An 18996-nucleotide genomic window follows, 5' to 3' on the forward strand; every position below is an offset into this window, starting at 1 on the left:
CGATCCCTCCTTTGAGGGAGAAGTCACTTTATGAACCAAGTATGAGCGAAGTGTCCCAAGATTCACGCAGTGCGTAGGTGTAACAGGATCCCAGACCCCAGTGGGGCACTTGGGCGTCTCAGCTATAACATATCCAGCTCAGCTATGACATATCCGCACGGCCTTGGATACTCGCTAGTAAAGAGCAGCCCCACGTGGAGCTACGCGACCCCAGACTGCCCTAGGGGCAGCTTCAGACAACTCTACCTTGCTCCTACAGGGTCAACATACCTTGATGTGTCCTCCTTCATACTCATACGGGTATCTACAATCAATTATCACGCATTCTTTGATGAAGCTCGCAAACTTCCCAGTCAGCACAGACACAATCTGGAAAGAAAAAAAAAAGACAAACCACAAACAAACAAAAAACCAAACAAAAAAAAGAGTTTGGTTTGGTTGTTTTGAGATGTTTGTGTGTTGAGTTTTGTTTGGGTTTTTTCTTTCCCCAGTAAAGAATTTTTCTTACTGTCCCCAGAACACATACCATTTCTGAGTCGATATATTTTAAATCTTGATGTTTCCCGTCGACGGTGTGGAATAAATAACCCTAGAAAACAAACAGCATTTAACTGAGAAAATTCCAGCGTGACCCACATAGGCGATAGCACAGTGTCCAGCAGTTAATTTTGTAACACAGATACTTTGTTGGCAAGAATCTCTTCAGCAAAGCTCAAGAGTGAAAACTAAGAATTCTAAAATTCAGAGACAAAATTTTATTTTTTGCTCCTATACTGAAGGGATTTTGTAGATCTTTTTGAATAACCACAAATGAATTGCTGCGTCTAACCTACGAAAGTACCTTTCTCACCGACAGCCTTTCCGAGTAATTTGAATATGTACTCTTAAAGGAGGGAAGTGCTTTACTTGGGCTGGTTTGAGACATCTCTACCAAGAGAGGCCATTAAAACACTTGAATTAACACTTGGCTGTTAAATCACTTGAGTTACCTTGGAGAAGTCACCAATGAGGTCTCTCTGGTCACTGTCCAAAATGCTTTCGATCTCTGCCGTGGAGGATTGCATCTTTACCATTGTCAAGCTCTAGAGGAAAACAGGTTAGAGATCAATGCTGAGCACTGACAGCAGAGATCCTTTTCCCATAACGTAACAGAAAACTCAGAGTTTGCTCTGAAGCCCTGAACTACGACTCCCCAGCTTCCCCTTTAGATTAAGGCAAAACTTGGGCTCAAGAGTACGCAATTATTGCACCAGCTCCCCCAGATCTCCTGCACTCTGCAGAGAGAATGCAGTTTTGCTAGGTCAGCAATTCACCTGAAAAAGCTCTCTCATTAACCTTCATAAACTAGACACCTATATTAGATCCTCTCCTCATCAATTCTCTGTTACAACATCAGATGCCAAGCCACCAACCGTTGAATCCTCAGAAGGTGTTCCAGGCAGGCTCTTCCTCTTCTTGCTTTTCCCTGGAGAATTCTCTTCCTGGGACCTCTCCATCCTTTTCTGGGTGGTTCTTCCTACACCACTAGGCAGAGATGAAGAGCCAAACAACCGGCATCGTTTGGCCTACGAGAAAGGAGAGAAGTTAAGAGTCGTCTAGCAAAGATTTAGATTAGAAACTAAGCAAGCTTCAGACTTTCAGACTATTACAAATTTTGCCTTATACAAGACACTGCCACTGCACAGCAACAGCAGGATGTTAGTAGGGTCATCTAAATTCAGGACCTGCATTTCCAGTAACACTTGTTTCTTGCTGTGTGGACTGGGTGAGCTTGGAGCACCATAAGCAATATGATGTGCTAGCAGAGTGCTTTATCTCAGTTAGCAGACAATCTATCAGCAGATTAAGGAGCTTTTTGCTGGAGTCTAAACTCCCTTCGCAGTCTATAATCAGAGGATCGGGCTACAGGCATTCCAGGTAAGTCTGTGCAGAATGTGTTCAAGATATGTCAACGAGTATCTGATAAGGGAAGACAAGATCTTCTTGCATTTATGAAGTGTTTTTGTAAAAACAAAGTTAATGCCTATATACACACACAATGAGCGTTGACAAAGTTTTCCAGGTAAGCAGGCTTTAGAGGTAACCGAATACTGAAGGGGGTTTATGCCATAGCTTGTTTTGTTGTTATTAGGGATACAGGATCAGAGTGTGATATCTCTTGTCCCAGTAGTGAAAACGGCTGCCAGAACAAAGTCCCCATCTCTGTTCTGTTGTGCTCTGCCAGAACACTCACCCGATTGTCCGTTTTCCTCATGACTAGTGGTGCAGTCCAGAGGCTCGCCACATCAGATGGCATCTCCTCATCGTTCTGAGAAAAAAAAAAGAAAGTTCATTCTCCTCTATTTCACCGTGGGCAGGGACTGTAAATATCTACAGCTTCTGCACAGCTCAGGCAAACATTCCAGTTGAATTCAGCTGTCAGAGCAGTTTTAGGAATTTAACTCAATTACTAGTCCAATACTAAATGAAATAATGGAACTGAGTTGAGACATGTTGGAGAAGGTAAGTTACATCAATTCATTGATTGATTAACAATGATGTTCCTCCAAAGCTTTAAGCATTTCAAATTCAGTTAGAAAGTCTTCTATTTAAGTGGCCTGAAAGCAAACGTCACCTCTAGCTCTTTCAGCAAGTTTCTTAAAAAAAAAAAGGTAAGAGCTGAAGATGATGATGATAACTCACCTTCTAGGAGTCCCTAGTATCTAGCTGTTTGCAGTGTGACTTACCGCACTGGCTGCTGCTAGCAGACACGTGCACCACGGACACACATTGCTGGCAGACTATTAACATTAGACAGAGCTGATTTTGAAATGTCTGTTGTGTTTCCTTCGTACATACCTTCAAATCTTGCTCATCTAGCAGCTCTAGGAATCCATCATCATCTTCACTTTCAGAGGAAGTCAGAGAAGACTGCTGCAGGAAAGCTGGCCCGTAGGTTTCCTGTTCACCCGTGGGTATTTCACCAGTGGGAAACTGAGACAAGACAGTTAGTTTTAACAACATTCCTTCTCTTTACTGCAGGATGCTGTAACAGAGATGATGCCGTGCCTCTCACTGCACTACAGAAAACACGGTGGTTATTCCACCACCTTGAATACACCGACCCGAGCAAACCCCAAACTGAGTTCCAATACTTTTATTTGATCCTTACAACAGCAGAGTGCTTCATTAGCCCCGTTAAGCAATAACCCTCTTCTCTGGAAGAAGCTATCCAGTGAAGGTGCAAAGGATGACACCAATGGGTGGTGTCAACAGGAACAAGAATTAATATAAACTCTGCAGCTGATAAGCACAAGATCAAGAGTACTTAGCAGGATGAAGGACTACCAGATTTAAGGAGTGGAGACAAGACTTAGTCCCCCCCAGCTCTGTTTCTGTACAAGGACCCATCATGTTCTTTCAGTTGCTTTTTCTAAGCAATAGCATATGAATAAGGTAATATTTTCTTCCTGCATATCATATCTGGACGTAAAATTCAGTCGCATCTACACAGTTGGCTTCATTGTTCCAAATGCCTCGACATAAATATCTATTTTATTGATAGTTTATTGAAAACAATTTCCAACTAGCTTCCTCTATTCCACATCCATGTCCACACTCCCTTGACTTGCTGCAGCATAACCTCAGCTCTGTATTGACTGATCTTTCACAGACTACAGAACAATCCATGTTTCAAACCTCTGACCATCTCATGAGCCAAAGGTGAGGAGAGTTTTCTTATCTGGCAGATAGATAAGTTTTTCTATTTGGCACATGAATAGTGGTGAATAACAGCATTGTCTTCGAAACATGATGCAATTTTTCTTCCTCCCAGACAGTAGGTATGCAGAGATTAGGTGAGAATTAGTTGCCAAGAACACTGTATTACTTACTATCTGAGCTGGAGATGAATTCTGCCTTGGTCCAGGAACACCTCTTCCATCACGGGAATGGACGTGCACAGAACTACGAGAAACTGGTTTGGCTGGCTTCTTAAACTCAAACGATTCCTGAATTAAAAAGGAGCAAAGTGATCATTTTACCAAAATCACAAACCGTGCAAGTTGCTAGGATCGTTTTATCTTTTTAGTTTTTTTTAAAACTACCTGACATTTTGGATTTAAGTTCCCTGCTGCCAACAGGAATAGTCTGAAGGCGAATGTTTTCAAATTAAAGATGTTACAATAGTGATTCATTTAACATAATCAAGCTTTTATCCCCTTGATATCACCTACAGGCTTAAGGCTTTTCTACTTTTGTCAGTCAACTTCTCTGCAAAAGAAATCATTTTTAAAGGCAGCCAAGGCTGTCTCCTGACACTCGCTCTTCTGTAGAGACCTGTCAGAGTCCTACCAATGGGATTTCCAGCAGCAAGGCCCTTCAGACCAAGAAGGCAAGAGGACGTGTGTGCTGTGAGGAACCAGGGCTCCCCATGCCAGCAGCGGAAAGAGAGGAGGTGATCTAGCTAACCAGCTTTCTGGAGGCACCCCTCATAGCTATCTAAAGCTGGCAGTATGAATACATTTTCCCTTGCCACAGCCTAAAAGGAGTCAGGTTCAGTAGCATGAAGGTAGAGCTGCACAATCGAAGTCTTCCCAATTTTTATTAACCTATAATCAGTTTGCAGTCACTATAATCAGTGCTGTCACACTTCACTGCAAGTTCCCCTAAGATAAGCTATGAAGATAAGCTATAAGGTCTGAACTACAGCCTGGCAGAGCGTAAAAGAAGCCTTTTCTACCACATCGACTGCTGAAGGGGTGTGCTAGTTCAGCTTCCTTGGTACTGCCTCTTACGCCATATCATCGCAGGCAACAGAAAGCAACACTTACATTCTCCTTATTTTCATCTTGTTCCAACAGTTGAAAAGCATCACTATCCAGAGAATCAGAATGGTTTCTCTTCAGAGCGGGACTGGATCCCAGGAGGCTTTGCTACAACGTTCATACAAAAGCGCCAGTTCAGTATTGTGCAATACAGTCTTTGCACAGCTACATTTTAAGCAAAACAGGGGTTAATAAAGACTGTAAGGTCTCTGACTACAAATTGGTGGAAACTATGTGCAGGATTCTATTATGCTGACATCTCAGTACAGGTACCAAAATGCTTCAACTGTGTTAGTGACAAAGCCACATCACTGAAATTTCATGCTAACTTAAACAAGATTTTGAGTTTACAAGCTGTAATTTTGACAGTTTTCATTAAGTACCACAGCAGCTGTTCTTGAAGACAGAAAATTGACAAGTTATGGAATGTATCCAACTAAAAACACTTAACACACTAAATCCTTTAACATTTATACAAGACCAATACCACCCTCACTTACTGGCAGTGAATGTATTCTTCTGAAAGGCATTCGAATGCTACAATGAAAAAGAACCAAGATTTATTTTAACATTTGGTTTTAAAAGACAGTAACATGAGTAGAACTCACTTCCCCCCCCTCAATAAAACTCCATAAGCTACAACAGTCACTGACAAAGAAGTTAAAACAGAAGTATACTTACTTCAGTCTGCTGGATTCAAGAATTGCTTTCTCAAACCTAAAAGCAAATGAGATGCCCCCCCAGTTAGCACCAAAGGATAGTACACTAAAAATCAACCTTGTAATTTAAGTCATGGAGTGTTACGCTAAGCAGAAGCCAACATGCTTCTTGATGACACTTTGTCTTTCTCAAAAGCTATTTATAGCCAGCTTATCCCATCCTAGTTTGTGAAACACTAGGTAAGCCCCTTCTCCCCCTCCTTTCCTTAAATTATTTTCAGCATTGTTTAGACAAGAAGCTGGGTTAAAGGAAGAAGAGCTCAGTAAATCAGAGACCAAGGGCATCTGTCCCCCATCCCTGGGGACAGAAGATTAGGAAAAGAAAAATGATCTAATTCAGAGTGGCAAATTCAAAGCTAAGAGCAACTGCTGGGTATCAGTTAAGGCACATACAAGCACAAATTAAGTGTTGAGTGAAAACTGCAACTTGCATGCAATTTGGTGCAGCCTCAGACTCCTGGTAAGGTGCCAATGCCATGCTCAAAGAGCCTGGTTGGTACAACACCTTAACTCAGGCCCAAGACTCCTTAAGTACTCTGGGACACAGACAAGACAGCAAGCCTAGCGTCTCAAGCTGCAGAGCACTACAGCACATGCTTCTAGAAGTTTAAGAGAGAAGAGCCCACTGCATGCGTGCCAGCAAAGGAAAAGCCACATCAAGCCTCATTAGCCTACGTTTGTTCATGGTGCAACGTGAAATGCCAGAAGTCAGGCTTAGCATATGGTTACGTACGTTTCCTCCGTATCATTTGAGGCTGCAGGACCAGGTGAATCCAAAGCACAACCTGCAGAGGAAAGACAGTGTTTTCTACTGAGTAGTATCTAGGAAACACAAAGTATTGGACACTGCTACAGATTTCCTCAGAAAGACCCTGAGCTGACACAAGAAACTAATGTGGAAAGTCCCAACTGCAGCCTCACCTCAATGTAGAGGTAAGTAACAGTTACAGATACTCCACACCGTTGGTTTTGGCCACAGATTATCAGTGTTAGTGCTTGGGGAAAAATAGGAGTGATTAAAAAAGCACCCCTAGCCCTGCCTAGAATGTCATATAGAAGAGAGTGCTACCACATAACATGGAATACTCTTGGCTTATTCTCTCACACGCACACACATCTTAATAAACAACTTAGTCCTTTAGGGGTTTTTAAGCCATGTTTTTAGTTACACCTCTTCATAGGAAGAGATTCTGGAGTCATTCCAAAAAAAGTAGTCAAAAGGCCCTTCTTAATGCATGCTGGTGTACTGGAAGTAACAGCAAGCACCCCATAAGAACAAACCAAGCGAAACGTTACAGCTACGTAGCATTTAAGAACAGTCAAATATGAAGTTTGCTTAAACACAGATTCCCCAAGGAGTATTATGGCAGTATTCACAAGCCCTAGTGATAGGCCAACAGCTTACCAGAATACACTCTATACCATCGTGACGAGACTTGTTGCTACTTCAGTGACTGTTATCGAAACAAACAACTACAAAGAATTAATTTGACTAACATGACAGGTAGTGGTCTCAGCACAGCAGAAACCTTAATCATGTTTTGTAAGCACTTAAGGCCTGTTTTGGAGACAGGAAAAAAAGAAAAAAGTGTCGATTTAGCAAGCTTGGTTATTCTATCCCACTCTGTGGTTTGCGAGCTGTACTTGTGTTTTAGCGGTTCATAAAGTTCCTTTGATGGCTGAAATTACCACGCACAGTCAAACTGGTGCATAAATTCAGATGGAGACACTGATTTCATTCACTGGGCTGGACCAATGAAGTATCAGAAGCTTCCCTAATTCTACAAGTTATGGCGTAATAGCTTATTTAATTTTCACTTATAAAACATCTCACCTGAAAAAAAAAAAACCACTTCTGGGCAAGTATCAGTACTAAGATGCAGCTCCTCAGGTTTCAGATAAACAATCAGCTCATGTTAACAAAAAGCCACAAAAAAACCCCCAAGCCACAAGACAAACCCTGCTCAACAGCCTTAGTTCCAGCGTGCAGAGCAGGTTAGCACAGTTTGGGTTTAAAGAGAGAAACCACACAGTGACAACTTGCTTTCATCAAAGTTATCACCCTCTAAAGGGCAGGAACTCAAATGGGTCCCATTCAGAGCCGAATGCAGATATGCAACGGATCCTAACAACAAAGAATGAAACATTATCTCCCAGTTCTCCCGACCACAGACCCAACATGCAACTATAAACACTCACAAGCCAATATCTGCAAGACAGGCTAGAGAATGGTGGGAATCCAATTCACCAGTGGAGCCTATCTTGGGCTATCTTTAGCAGCCACCTTCTTCAGCCATCTCTACTGCGAGAAAGGCCGATACACTCATGATAAGGTGTTGACCTACTACCATGTACAGAGCAGAACATCAAGGCAATCAGAAAATGGCAGTGGTAAACATCATGCTGGAGTACAAAGCATGACAGGTCAGCAACCACGTCTTAACAGCCATCCTAAGAAAAAAAGGCCATCTCTGCCAGAGTCCCCCCTGTGGGGGCAGAACCAGTTCTTCCTCCACGCTAGCTCTACTGCTAACATACTCCAGGACAATTAAAGCAAAAAAACCAACCAAACAAAAAAACACCCACAACCCAAACCATGAACTGCAGAAGCTTGGTGAGTGGTGGTTTGCCTGCCTCTCTCCTTTCAAGAACGTAAGAATGAGAAGTGGCTGCAGGGATTGCAGGCAGGCAGCATTAGTTCTCTGTCCAAATCCTGGCAGCTGCTTGTGGTGGAAGCCGTGTAAAGATACGATGCTTTTCATTTCTTACGTGTTATTTATTGAGAAAGCCGTACCTGAGTCTGTTGATTCCGATGACACTGTTCGTTGTAAGCCATTAGTATTGTTTCCCAGATCTTGCTCAGCGTTTTCATGCTGACTGTAAAGGAAGTTAGGTATTTGTTTTAAATGCTCATCAAAGCAAGAAATACAATATAGGAGCGCCTGAACGTAGCTATACAGCAGAGGTAATCATAACCTGAAACCTTTATCATCGGCCAAGTGAAAGGATTCCAGCTCGGCAGTCCTGCAGACTGCAGTCTCTCGTGCTCTACTGAGTACATGGACAATGCCTCCACCAGGTCACACTTACAAATATCCTCAGCTCTAACACCTACAGGGACTTCAGCTTCCGTTTTTGGTTTTGTGTTTTTTTTTTTTAAACCTGCACACTCAGTGCTGGTAATATTAGAAGTTAGGCTTCCAAAACAAAGACAGGGAGAGTGTCATTTAAGACAATCATTCTCCTGATAGCCTTTCTGGTCACCTCGCACCAAACTACCAAGCTTCTTCTCCATGACATATTAACTGTGAGGGGTTTTTTCTGAAACGATGTTTTAGAGCCTGTCCTGAGCTTGTGCCTTCACAAATGACGGTTCTAATACAACAAAGTAGCAGAGCTTACAGTAAAACTTTAGGACTAAAAACACTTTAAATGTGCAGTAGGATATTGGTGCCTGGAATCACATTAGCACCTCCCAAACCTTTCTCTAGAAACACCTATATCACAGCCCCATTATCCTTCTCGGGACTGCAACCCTCACTTCGGCAGCCACTCATTTAATTATTGTTTTGCATAGAAAAAATTACCAAACTTCTAACTCAAACTCATTTTTTTAAGTAGTTAGCGCTCAAATTTTGTCTTATCAACTAAGTAAGTTCTTCTCTGCTCACATAACCATCAGACCAGTTGTCGTGGTTTAACCCCAGCTACTATGAAGAAAATTAACTCTATCCCAGCCAAAACCAGCACACCAGTCTAACTCATTCTGTAGGTGAAGGGGCTCGAGGCATCCAGAGCCTAAGTAACACCAGCCCCTGACCTGATGCGTGTGCAAGTACAAACACTGCTCTGCGAGCGGGCAGGGAACCTCAAGGCAAGCTCTCCTGCCCGACTGCTGAGCCACATCAGACACACAGTTGTTCCGTACATGGGCACGGGTCACGGTGGCTTCAGTACAGAGAGATATGCAAATCATACGTAGCCTTACTCTGTATTACTTTAAATAAGGGACAAACTACTTGAGTGTGGCTCCTCCATCACATTGGTTAATTAAAAAAACGCACCAGGGAGCAAGCTAGGGCTACAAACTCAAAATAATGAACACAGGGGGGACTGGTGCAAATCGTTTCCAGGAATTCCAGGAATCTGAAGGAGGGAAGGATCATAAAGAAAGCAGGTGATTACAGAAATGAGAATTATATAAAAACAGCAAACAAAGGACAAATACAAGGAGAGCCACCAGGACCAGAGAGTAGGCCAGGGCAAATACAGGAGCCCTACAAGAGACAAACTGTAGAGGTTACTGTAGAAATAAGAAGATGAAGGAGTAGTAACAGCAAAATTGGATTGAGCAACTGCACGGTTAATGGGGAGAGGAGCGGCAGAGCCCAAAGACTGCAGCATTTTCCATATGTGAAACAGAAAAGAGAGGAGGGGCATGCAGGAACTGGGTGAGGGTGTGCATGGGGAGCAAGGAGGAGCTGAGACGATGCAGCTAACGTGGGAGGGAAGGCAGGAAGGACAGACACAAAGGTACCAGCATTCGTTTGTGGGAGAGGGGAAAGCACCCAGTCCGGGGGCCAGGCAGAGGGAAGGGCTCAGGAGCAAGGTGGATGCCCAGAGCAGAACCAGGGGAAGATGGTGGCACGTGGTGGGACACCACAGGGAGAAGATGGCCCACGGCGCAGGAACCACGACCACGTGTGGGCAGGAGAGCAGGGGCTCCCGGGGGCAGAGGGGCGGAAGGCCCGGTCTCACGGCTCCCTAGGGAGAAAGGGGCAGCACAGAAGGGGGCTATTTAGTGGGAGGAGGGGCAGTGGGGGGGGGGGGCCGAGCAGCAGGAGGGGGGAGGAGAGCTCTTCATCGGGGCGGGGGGTAAGGGAGTCATGGAGACCTCGGTTTTGCAAGGGCGGGGGGCATAGGAAGAACTCGTCGAGGCCTCATTTTGGGGGGGGTGAGGAGAAACAGCTCCTCAAGGCCTTGCTTTTTGGGAGGAGGGTTAGGAGAAGAGGTCCTCGAGGCCTCAGTTGTAAGGGAGTGGGGTGTTAGGAAGGAGAGAATGCGGGATGAGGTCCTCAGGGCCTCACTTCCCGGGGGAGAAGGAGATTAAGAGAAGATCTCCTCAAGGCCTCGATTCGGGGGGTGGGGAGGGAGGAGAAGAGATCCACGAGGCCTCACTTTTTTTGGGGGGGTGAGGCCCTGGAGGCCTTGCTTCTGAAAGGGAGGGGAGCAGAGGTATAAGAGCTCCTTCAGGCCTTGGGGGGTGGGGGGTAGGAGAAAAGCTCCTCAAGGCTTCACTGCCGGGGGTGGGACAGAAGGAGAAGAACCACTCCTCGAGGCCTTGCTTTTTTTTTTTTTTAAATGGGGGGAGGAGAAGAGCTCCCCCAGGCCTCGCTTCGGGTCCGGAGTGAGGGAGAAGAGGCCCTCGAGGCCGCGCATGGCTGGGGGGGGGGGAGCTCCCTCAGGCCTCGCTTCAGGTCCGGGAGGGGAAAAATGGGGCGAACAGGCCCTCGAGGCCTCGCTTTTTTTTTTTTTTTTTTGGGGGGAGTCATGGTAGAGGCCCTCAGGAGGAAGGGAGGAGGGGGGTGCCCGCTTTGACTGACCCGTGTCCCAGCTGCTCCATGGTGAGGCGGAGGTCGGAGACCGGCGAGAGGTCGGCGGGAAAGAGAGACTTGACCACGGCGGGTGAAGCGGGGGAGGCCGGGGAGAGAAGCAGGAGGCGGCGGCGGTAGGAACCGCCCGGTGCGGGATCCATGGAGCCGAGATGAGCCGAGCTGGGCTGAACCCTCCCGTCCTCCTGTCAGCGCGGCCCGCACCGCTTTGACCCCAGCCGCTACCCGTCGCCCGCTCCGAAGCTGGCGCCAAACTTCCCCTCCACCAATCAAAACTCTCCTCTGCGCGACGTTTGAAGGGGGCGGGTGTTTTTTCTCAAATCTCCCCGCCCACCGCGCTCGCTCTGACCAGTAAGAACGGCGGCGGGCGCCTCATTCCCCGCCTCCAACTGTTGCTTGACGTCGCTCCTGCCCAATAGAGAAGCCAGCCAATAGGGTGCCTCAAGTAGCCTGAATGTATGCCAAAGGGGAACTACGTTTCCCAGCATGCAACGCCGAGGAGGGCAACGCGTTTTACGCGTTGCCCTCCTCGGCGTTGCATGCTGGGAAATGTAGTCCCCGCCTCACTGGAGTGCCTCCATTGCCGCCAACTCTCTGGCTATCTCCCTTTAGCCGCGCCTCCACCCCCTCTGGGCCTGAAGGGAAGCGGTTAAAACGAGGAAAGATGAGGGAAAAAAGGCATAAACTCAGCAGGTAACTGGGCCTCGGTGAGCCGAGGAACCCTTTCCACCTCATTTCTCCTCAAATGAGATCTTTGTGAGAACAATAAATGAGCGGCATCACTGGGGAAGCGGTGGCCACTTTTGCGAGGCGTTTGGCGAGCGACAGCGTGAAAAGAAGCCAGCATGCATCCCTGCAGCACTGAGACAGGGTTTGTAGAGCAATAGCACTTGTGAAATTGGAGTGGGAGAAGAGAGACTTGAACGCACTGCATGCTCATGTCAGCGTGCAGGGTGGTGCAAAAAGCACGTGCAATTGGGCCGCTCCAAATAACCTCTGCAGACCTTGCTTGTGTCCTCTACCTGTAAAAGACTGTGCTATTTACCCAGCTGCTGCTATTTGCCTTAAAAATGGACACATGGCCAGCTTTTCAGAGGACCTGTTGCCCCACCTTGCCTTTTTCCTGCCCTGTCCCCTGCCTACAGGCACGGAGCAGGATGGAGGCAGCAATGGTTCTGCCGTGGAAAGGAGGGGACTCCTTGTGTGGGTCATCCCTCAGGCCTGCCTGGTTGTGGACACTGCAGGTGCAGGGGGGGAGCAGCCCCAGCTCCAAAACACAGGGTCCCCATTTTACAGGTGAAGAAAACAGGGCAATACAGTGAAGTGCTCAGGACCCGCAACGTGTCTTCAGCAGGTCGTGCGTCTTCTCCTCACATAAGGGTTTGCTGATCTCTGCTGTGGAGCAGAGTACCTGGCAGATGCGCTCTGCTGGATCTCCCTGTGGTGGTTGCAGAGGCTGCTGTCTCTGGCTGCAAAGCTGATCACATTGGGTTCAGTGTTCTCAGCCTGACGCAGAGATTTAAAGGCCTGGGGAGGGGATCCCACGCCTCCAGGACATGACCCGTGTCCCTCTGCCTGGGCCCTGCCACCCACCAGATTCACACCATGCTCCTGGTTCCTGGATTAGACAACACAGCGCTTGCTCCATCTCTGACCACCCAGGATCTCACAGATCCCCATCACACCCCCATTGCTGCCACTCCTCCAGCCTGGAGAGGCTCGGGCTGCACCCTCACTCCAGCTCTCCGGTCAGCCCTGTCCCCCCTCCGAACATTTTCCTTTCAAGCAACAGTTTTTACCAGTTTACGTGAGCAGTTACCACCGCTATTAGCAGCTCCGTGGCTCCACCCCGAGTTCCTGGATGTGGGGTGCCTGCACGTCCATGCTGCCCACAACACAGCACACCACACTGAGCCAAAGCAAGCCATGCAGCGCTGCCAAAGACTGGCATGGGCAATCAGAGCATCTTCCCTGCCACTCTCCTGCTTATTTGTGTGTGTCCTCAGTGCCCACAGGGACAGGTGGGACACTGTCACTGTGAGGTCTGGCCAGGATACCAGTGTGCAGACACCCCCAGGCAGGACAACACATCTTTAATGCTCCAAAGGACTTGGTAGGAGGAGATGCAGTAGCGTGCAGAGGGGATCCAGCCCAGGCAGAGCTCCAGTGAGTTTGCAACGTGATGCTGCGTCATTCCCACGCCTCTTGCCTGCTCAGCTAAGCAAGGGCACAGGGCAGGGGACCAGAAGGTGTTCGACCCCGTCAGGCACACAGCTGGATGTAAGTTTCTGGTGACCAGAGCCAAAAGTATGGGAAGACCTTCTCGGTGAAGGAGGCCTTGAACTGCAAGATCTGCGTCATGTTCTCTGCATTGTAGAAGGTCACTTGGCCCGCTTCGTAGTCCAGGTGGACCCTGATCCGCCGAGGCTCTTCCTTCAGCACCAGCGGGGCGGGGGGCATGTGGAGCGCCGTGTACTGCCGATTCCAGTCCAGCCGCAGGGCCCAGATCTTCCCCATGGCGATGTTGAGCGAGTCCTTCCTCCGAACGGACTCCATGGCCACCCCCACGGCCCAGCTGTCCCCGTCCCCTACCTCCAGCTCCCAGTAATGCCTCCCAGCCACGAACCCCTGGGAGCCCAGGACACTGGGGCTGCCTGTGAATCTCAGGGGGGTTTCAGGGAGTTTTTGCAGTCCGTCTCCCAGCCGCACGGTTTTGCGGTCCTTCGAGAGGATCAGGTACGGGCTTGCTGTCTCTGGGTCCAACGTCACCTTCACTAATGCACAACAGAGAGAAATGTCAGTCCATTGACCGCTGAGGAGCGAACCAGCACCTCTCCCTCCTCTTCTGCGGGGCTGGGACGTGTCCTGTGAGCACAGCAGGCACTCAAGCCCCGCGAGCGCGCACACGCAGCACCTGCAGCCCCCTTGGGCAGCACAGGACACGGGGCACTCGCTGCCCTCCACACCAGGACCCACGGGTGAAGCAACACTCCCTGAAGCAGGACTGAGCCAGGCAGCATCCCCACGCGCAGGGGACAGACACGATGGACTTTGCTAAACCTGCTTTGCTAATCCTGTGCTGGATATTGCTGGGTCTAAGTGTGACAGGGCTGCAGCCAGGCTGGGTGAGGGGGAGCAATATATCCCTGGAGTGTGAGGAAGCATTGCCTGCAAGGCAGCAGTGGTGCCAGGCCAGCCCCTGCTCCAGTGACAAGGGTGACGAGTGCTCACCAAAGGGAAAACCAGCTCCTAACCCCACTCCGCTGAATAACCAGGCAATCTCACTGCAGAGCCAGAGCTGTCCGTTTCATGTGGGATGTTCTGCTGCCATCCCGCGGCCATCCCACAAGGCCACAGATGTGTCACTGTGCAGTGCCACCACCCCAGGCCCTCTGCTAAACCCACTCCTCCAGGGCCACGGCTCACAGCAGGGACTGCAGCATGGGGGAAACTGAGGCATGCCCATGCTGTGCATCAGGTCCCTCATCCTGAAAACTGAGAGGGCAGAGGCCAGCCTTGGTGCAAACAGCTCCAGCCAGCCCCGAGCCCTGCGATGCTGCCAGGACCGAGCACCTGCAAAGGCATTTCTGATCTGTGCCCAAAAGCCAGCTCAGAATGCGTACGGCCCCTTTGCTTAAGTAGTCATGGTCTTACACATCGCAGCATAAGAATAAAGTCTCCAGAGACAGGGAAGCCGAGGGCCTCGTGCTGCCCCGGCTCTCGTTTGGTGTCAGAGGACAGTGTCGTTGGGTGTTGCCTGGCATGGGGACGGAGCTGGATTTTTATAGCAGGCCTAGTCAAAATGAAGGGACTCAGTTTTAGACAGACCCTGGATTTAGATGTTGTGGTGTGAGCCCATCTCTGCCCCAAGGACGTAAGGAAACTCATTCTGGAAAGCTTTTCTCCCTCATTTGTGCCCATCAGCTCCAGAAACTTACCCCTTTCTCTGTCCATCTCGCTCAGCAGGTTCACTAGGGGAAGGAAAGGAAGATGCCTGAGTCTCTCTTCTCTTGTGGCATCTTTCCTGCTCCCCGTCAGGACAGCAAGCCAGATGTGGAGCCTGCTCCCCAGCTCCCACAGCTCTGGGCTCCAGCAAAGCCCATCTCAGAGATGCGTCCCATCTGGAGCAGGCATGTTTTGCTCCCGAGCCCCAGGCAGAGGCTGTGGGTGGTGAGGAATCTCCCACTGCAGCCAAGCCCAGGGGAAAGCACGGTGTGGGGACAGCAGTGCCCAGTGCCCCGGGGCAGCAGCACGCCCTCCTGGGGCCCAGACACCGGCTACACAGCAAGGCATCGCTCGCCGCTTCTTTGCTTTACCTTTGAATTTGGCCGCCGCACCCGCGACCAGCTGGCTCATCTCAGAGAGGCTCGTAATGGTCCTCTGCAGCTCCAAGGAAACCGGTTCCGGGATCGGGGTCTTTGCCGCCTCGCAGCTGAGGGGGAAACAACATGGAGAGGAGCTCTGATCCCAGCACTCAGCCAGCACCCAGGGCCAGGACGGAAACAGGGGGACAATCCCCTACAGCAACATAACTCAGGGGAGCCGTGTCCCTGCTACTGGCATGGGAAACCCATCTTTAACAGGGGTGCAACAACCTCTGGTCCCAGATAACATGACATTAAATCCCAAATGCTCGGCAGGGCAAAGCCACCTCCCCCCCGGCTGCCGCTGCTGCTCAGCTGCCTGCAGCATTTCCAAACCTCTGCCCAAAAGAGCCATGCAGGAGAGCGACGCTGAGCCCATTTCATACCTGCTCAGAGTTTTGCCAACATCCTGGAAGAGAGAAAACACCAGGTCAGCTCTGGCACTGCCGAGAAGGACCACGGTCCCCGGGGCAGTGAGTTACAGTCGCGCCCCTGCTGCATGAAGCAGGGTGATGGGGACTGGGGGGGGGTCACACCACTCTCCTGAGGACTCTCCGGTGACTTGCTCACCCAAATCTTTGCCTTCCCTCAGCTCACACCGCAGGCCCAGACTCACACCGGCCACACCACGCATGGCAGTGTCACAGCCTGGCCGCTGGCATGCCGGCCAGTACCGTGCTGCCCTTCACTCCCAGGCTCTGGGCTGCATGGGCACCGGGATGCAGGGGTGCTGGGTGGGTGCCCCCAGCCTCACCGGGGTGTCACAGCACCCTGATGGGTAATGCAGCCTCACCATAAGGAATTCGACCACTGACTGGTCACGTTTCTTCTCTATCTCCGCAATCAGAGTGTCCAGCAGCGACTTCCTCTCCGAAACGCTGGAGACGTATTTGCGGCGCTCCTTGGTGAGCTCCCCATGCGCCTGGTCGAGCTGGGCCAGCACGATGGCCTCCTGCTCCTGCAGGAACTGCTGCAGCTGCTTGAAGGTGTCCCGCAGCCTCTGCCGCTCCAAGGCCACCTTCCCCTGCAAGGCACCCGCACGGAGGCCCCTGAGCCATCCCCTCCTCCGGGAGCCTCCACGCAGGCACGGGGACCCGGTGCTGTGGAGAGGGGGGCAAGGATCATGGGGAAAAGGAGAAGGGTTTTGGGGGAGGAAAAGCTGGAAGAGAGGAAGGAGGAGAGGAGTGGCAAGTCTGGACGTTGATGGACCCAAGATGACAGCGGAGTCTGAATGAGAGCAGGGTGGAAGAAGGATATATGGGATGGACAGAGAGGGAGAGAGAAAATAGTGCTGTTATGGAAAAGGAGATAAATATATACGGGGAGAGGGAAAGATGGGACGTGCCCGTGAAGACGGGTGGGTAAGCAGGCGGGGGGGCACAGTGCGCGCATGGGGAGAGAAACATACCAGCAGGTCATCACTTTTCTCTTCTCCTTTGGGCTTAAATTCTTCTTTCTCTTTTTGTAGAAAAACCAGGTTGCTCTGGAGTGTCTCCTGGGGGAGGGGGGAAGCGTGTTTGGTGATTTTGGGGTTACATTTGCGGGAGTGAGACGATGTCACCAAACAGCCCCCGTGGGGACAAGACCGCTCTGCAGGGAGGGGTCACTGGGGGTGGGTTTTGAGCTCAGCTCTGTGGGGAAGGGAAGAGCTCGGGGAGAGCACCCACCGCTCCCCAAGCACGCGGTACAGACAGGCTAGGGAGATCCCATGCGCAGCTGTTTTGGCCAGAAACATTTCTGGAATAGCTTCATGTGGAAACCCTGAAGTTTGTGGTTTGGTTTTTTGTTGTTTTTGGTGTGTTTTTTTTAATTAGAAAAAACAACTTTTGGTGTTGGAAGTGGGATTTGTGGGAAGAGGTTTGCAGTGACAGCAGCGCTGCGTCTCAGACGCACTCCATAAATTCGCTGGAGTATTAAAAAAAAACCCCCATGCTCCTCCAAGCCGTGCCCTGCGGCAGAGCGAGCTGCTGGCAGGGGGGGACCCCAGCCTACATCCCAGGGGGAGACCGTGTCCCCTGTAGCTGCAGCCCCAGCCCCGTCCCTGGCTGGGGACGTACGGGGCACTGGGACCTTGCGGGGCCACAGAGGGGTGAGCAGCGAGAGGGTCCTGTGCTCCTGGACGGGCTGGGGGAGGCGATGGGCAGTGGGAGAACCGGAGAACCAGCAGCCCCAGCAGGGTGGCGGGGATATGGGACCCCAGCCCACGGCCAGACAGGGTCCCCAAACCATGGCCGGACAGGGACCCTAATCCATACCCAGACAGGGTCCCCAACCCATGGCCAGACGGGGATCCTAATCCATACCCAGATGGGGACCCCAAACCGTGGCCAGATGGGGACCTTAACCCATACCCAGACAGGGTCCCCAGACCATGGCCAGATGGGGACCCTCACCCATACCCAGACAGGGACCCCAAACCCGTACCCAGACGGGGACCCCAGCCAGCAGCTGGATGGGGACCCAAATCCGTGGCTGCACAGGGACCCTAACCTGCACCCCGAGGGAACCCCAGTCCGTGACTGGAGGGGTACCCCAGCCCGTGCTCAGAGGGGACCCAGATCCATGCCTAGAGAGGACCCCAACCTGTGCCTGGGAGGGACCCCAGATTTGTGCCTGGAGGGGACCCCAGCCCATGCCCAGAGGGGACCCTGACCTGTTCCAAGAGGGGACCTCAACTTGTTCTGGGAAGGGACCCCAACTTGTTCCGGGAGGGGATCCCAGCCCGTGCCGAGGGGACCCTGACTTGTTCCTGGAAGGGACCCCAACTCGTGCCTGGAGAGGACCCGATCCATGCCTAGAGGGGACCCCAGCCTGTGCCCCGAGGGGACCCCGACCTGTTCCGGGAGGGGACCCCAGCCTGTGCCCCGAGGGGACCCCGACCTGTTCCGGGAGGGGATCCCAGCCTGTGCCTGGGAGGGACCCCAGATTTGTGCCTGGGAGGGGACCCCAGCCCATGCCCAGACACGACCCCGACTTGTTCCGCGAGGGGACTCCAGCCCACCCCAGGGAAGGGACCGCAGCCCCTGCCCGGAGCCCCCCTACCCGGAGCTGCTGGGCCGCCTCCTCGGCGGGGCGTGCGCGGTGGTCGCGGTGCCGGGGCCCCTCTCGGCACAGGGGGCACAGGGGGGTGCGGCAGCTCTCGCAGAAGAGGCCCAGGGCCTCGCCGTGGGCCGGGCAGCGGGGCCGGCGCGCCTCGTCCCCCAGGGCCTCCGCCAGCCCCGCCACGGCCCGCAGCGAGCGGTTGGGCCGCAGCGAGCCGGGGAGCACGGTGGCGCGGCACTGGGGGCAGGCGGCGGGGCGCGGCGGGGTCCCCAGCACGGCCGTCATGCAGGGGCCGCAGAAGCTGTGGCCGCAGTCGGTGATGACGGGCTCGGAGAAGAGCTCCAGGCAGACGGGGCAGGTGGCCTCGGCCTGCAGGCTCTCGCCCAGGGCCAGCACGGCCCGCGCCATGCTAGCGGGGAGCCGCGCTTCCCGGAAAGGGCGCGGCGGCGGGACG

At 51.4% G+C, this 18996-nt stretch overlaps 2 protein-coding genes across 4 annotated transcripts in view; both read right to left on the reverse strand.

Moving 5' to 3' along the window:
- The window catches only part of CDC25A (cell division cycle 25A), a 28689-nt gene extending 17278 nt beyond the window's left edge, over window positions 1–11411 (reverse strand). For 2 of the 3 annotated variants that reach the window (XM_072854952.1, XM_072854951.1), the window contains exons 1-13: window positions 11128–11411; window positions 8319–8401; window positions 6258–6309; window positions 5487–5522; window positions 5306–5342; window positions 4812–4913; window positions 3873–3989; window positions 2839–2973; window positions 2234–2308; window positions 1413–1565; window positions 990–1082; window positions 527–589; window positions 271–369 (exon numbers count right to left, since the gene is read on the reverse strand). In XM_072854952.1, coding sequence (XP_072711053.1) covers window positions 271–369; window positions 527–589; window positions 990–1082; window positions 1413–1565; window positions 2234–2308; window positions 2839–2973; window positions 3873–3989; window positions 4812–4913; window positions 5306–5342; window positions 5487–5522; window positions 6258–6309; window positions 8319–8401; window positions 11128–11279 — 1197 coding nt within the window. In that variant the 5' untranslated portion in view covers window positions 11280–11411. The remainder of the gene's footprint in view (window positions 1–270; window positions 370–526; window positions 590–989; window positions 1083–1412; window positions 1566–2233; window positions 2309–2838; window positions 2974–3872; window positions 3990–4811; window positions 4914–5305; window positions 5343–5486; window positions 5523–6257; window positions 6310–8318; window positions 8402–11127) is intronic. The other variant, XM_072854949.1, reaches the window with a different exon arrangement.
- Window positions 11412–13015: 1604 nt separating this feature from the next.
- On the reverse strand, window positions 13016–18996 carry LOC140648633 (E3 ubiquitin-protein ligase TRIM7-like). The gene is made up of 7 exons (XM_072854953.1): window positions 18543–18996; window positions 16909–16995; window positions 16294–16524; window positions 15887–15909; window positions 15453–15568; window positions 15075–15107; window positions 13016–13910 (listed from the first exon to the last, which is right to left on the reverse strand). Exons 1-7 carry the CDS (start codon window positions 18948–18950, stop codon window positions 13399–13401), a joined length of 1410 nt encoding a protein of 469 aa, XP_072711054.1. The 5' UTR covers window positions 18951–18996; the 3' UTR covers window positions 13016–13398.

Source organism: Ciconia boyciana, chromosome 2 (assembly GCF_034638445.1).
Source record: "Ciconia boyciana chromosome 2, ASM3463844v1, whole genome shotgun sequence".
Lineage (NCBI taxonomy): Eukaryota > Metazoa > Chordata > Aves > Ciconiiformes > Ciconiidae > Ciconia > Ciconia boyciana.